This window comes from Amphimedon queenslandica, unplaced genomic scaffold (assembly GCF_000090795.2).
Source record: "Amphimedon queenslandica unplaced genomic scaffold, v1.1 AMPQUscaffold_5493_Cont22539, whole genome shotgun sequence".
In the NCBI taxonomy this organism is placed as follows: Eukaryota; Metazoa; Porifera; class Demospongiae; order Haplosclerida; family Niphatidae; genus Amphimedon; species Amphimedon queenslandica.
The window spans coordinates 1-1,687 of NW_003554206.1; the positions used below are offsets into that span (position 1 = coordinate 1).

A 1,687-nucleotide genomic window follows, 5' to 3' on the forward strand; every position below is an offset into this window, starting at 1 on the left:
CCACGTGCCATTGAGCATGCATATAATGGCTTAAAATGGCGGATTTTATTTTGGTGAATGGCTATCAAAAAATGCTAAATTCACCAAATTTAATTATCTCCAAAATTTCCCGCTATATGGTTTTACAGTGATTCAGCTGTAAATTGCTGATTTTCATTTGCACCACAAATTTTAGCCTATGCATAAAAGTACTACAACCTATGCATTTGTGGCTAGAAGAGAGGCCTAATCCTCTACTGTATGATGGCAATACAATAATAAGCAGACTAAAACAGTATAGAATGTAGATGCTCACCTGGTTGACTGGTCCTCCTAGTACAATGTGGGTAAATATTTTAAACAGAAACTCGTTTCTTTCTTCAGTTGAATATAAAGACACATACACTGGATCACCTGAAATGTACATGCAAGAAATCATAATGCATGTACGTGTACATGACATTAGGTGTGAACTGAAACTGTTTCTTAATTTAAACTTACTAACTTTTCTGAGTTCATCAGAGACCAAAAACTCGTCAATCATCTCATCAAAACACTTGACAATGCTACCACTGCTCTCTCTCACAGCACCTTATATGGTAATAAATATGACATCATTATGACATAACGTATATAGTCTATCAAAGAAGTCCATATTAATTATACTTGCATTGACTTGTTCAACAGTAACTTTATCCACTGATGTGTCGGTGTATAATAAGGTCATGTGATTGTCATGTGACTAAAATATGACTCACAGTGATACCCATTGCTCTAATGGTGTTAATACCTATTGATGTAACATAAGTACATGTACACTGTACATACACAAATAGTGCGTAGTCAATCAACAATCAATAGGTTAAAAATGATAACAGTAATAGAAAATTAAGCCCATCCATCCACACACACACACAAGGGTATTTTTCTAACTTTCTGCTACATTTGAAATAATAACTCAACCAGGCAATCAAACACACATACATGTAGTACAGGCTATACAGTACTTACATACAGTCATATATATGTGGTCATATACAAATACATAGCTATTCAATCTACATGTACATGTATAATGATAATATGTACATGTACGTACTTGTAATGTGCTGCTTACTACTGAGCTTGCAAAAAAATCCTGTAAAAAAATTAATTTACAATTATTACATTTTCCTTGCTGTTGCTAACTTTTGCAAATGCCTCTCTCTGATAAGGTTGGAAAAACTTGTTAAAAAAGAAGGTGTGACTTTTCATACGACTAGTACTCATCCCCCTATAATGACAATGATAACAAAAAATAAATTATCACAAAATACCATTTCTCAAATAATTCTATTGTCTCTCTGAATTTGGTCTCTATATCTTGAAGAGGATTATAATGAGTTACCAGAGTGAACTCGAATTTGTCTTCAGAGTCGGTAGACATTTTATTATGCCACGCCCCAATGCTAGACACGCCCCTGTTTGCTAGTAAAATGGCTACCATCACACATGTCATTTTTGATTTGGATGGTCTGTTACTCGGTGAGTGAGCCTGCGCAGGTCAATTTTACTCTCTCCTTATGTGTATTAGATACAGAGTCGATATATACTGAGTGTACACAGTCAATACTAGACAGATACGGGAAGGTATGAGTATATATTTTATAAAATTAATTTTATTACAATGTTATGTATTTACATGTACAAAATGCAATGACGAGAATCT

General features: G+C 34.0%; 1 protein-coding gene across 2 annotated transcripts; it reads right to left on the reverse strand.

Annotated features, from left to right (window-relative positions):
• Positions 1-284: 284 nt before the first annotated feature.
• Positions 285-1,486, reverse strand: LOC105316069 (uncharacterized). Of its 2 annotated transcripts, none has more exons than XM_020007817.1 (5): positions 1,296-1,486; positions 1,168-1,252; positions 1,079-1,117; positions 485-769; positions 285-393 (listed from the first exon to the last, which is right to left on the reverse strand). In XM_020007817.1, the coding sequence occupies exons 1-4, from the start codon at positions 1,475-1,477 to the stop codon at positions 734-736; spliced, it is 342 nt and encodes a 113-aa protein (XP_019863376.1). In that variant the 5' UTR covers positions 1,478-1,486; the 3' UTR covers positions 285-393; positions 485-733. The 2 variants fall into 2 exon arrangements, with proteins under 2 accessions (XP_019863376.1, XP_019863377.1); XM_020007818.1 differs by having other exon boundaries at positions 481-769.
• Between the last annotated feature and the right edge of the window lie 201 nt (positions 1,487-1,687).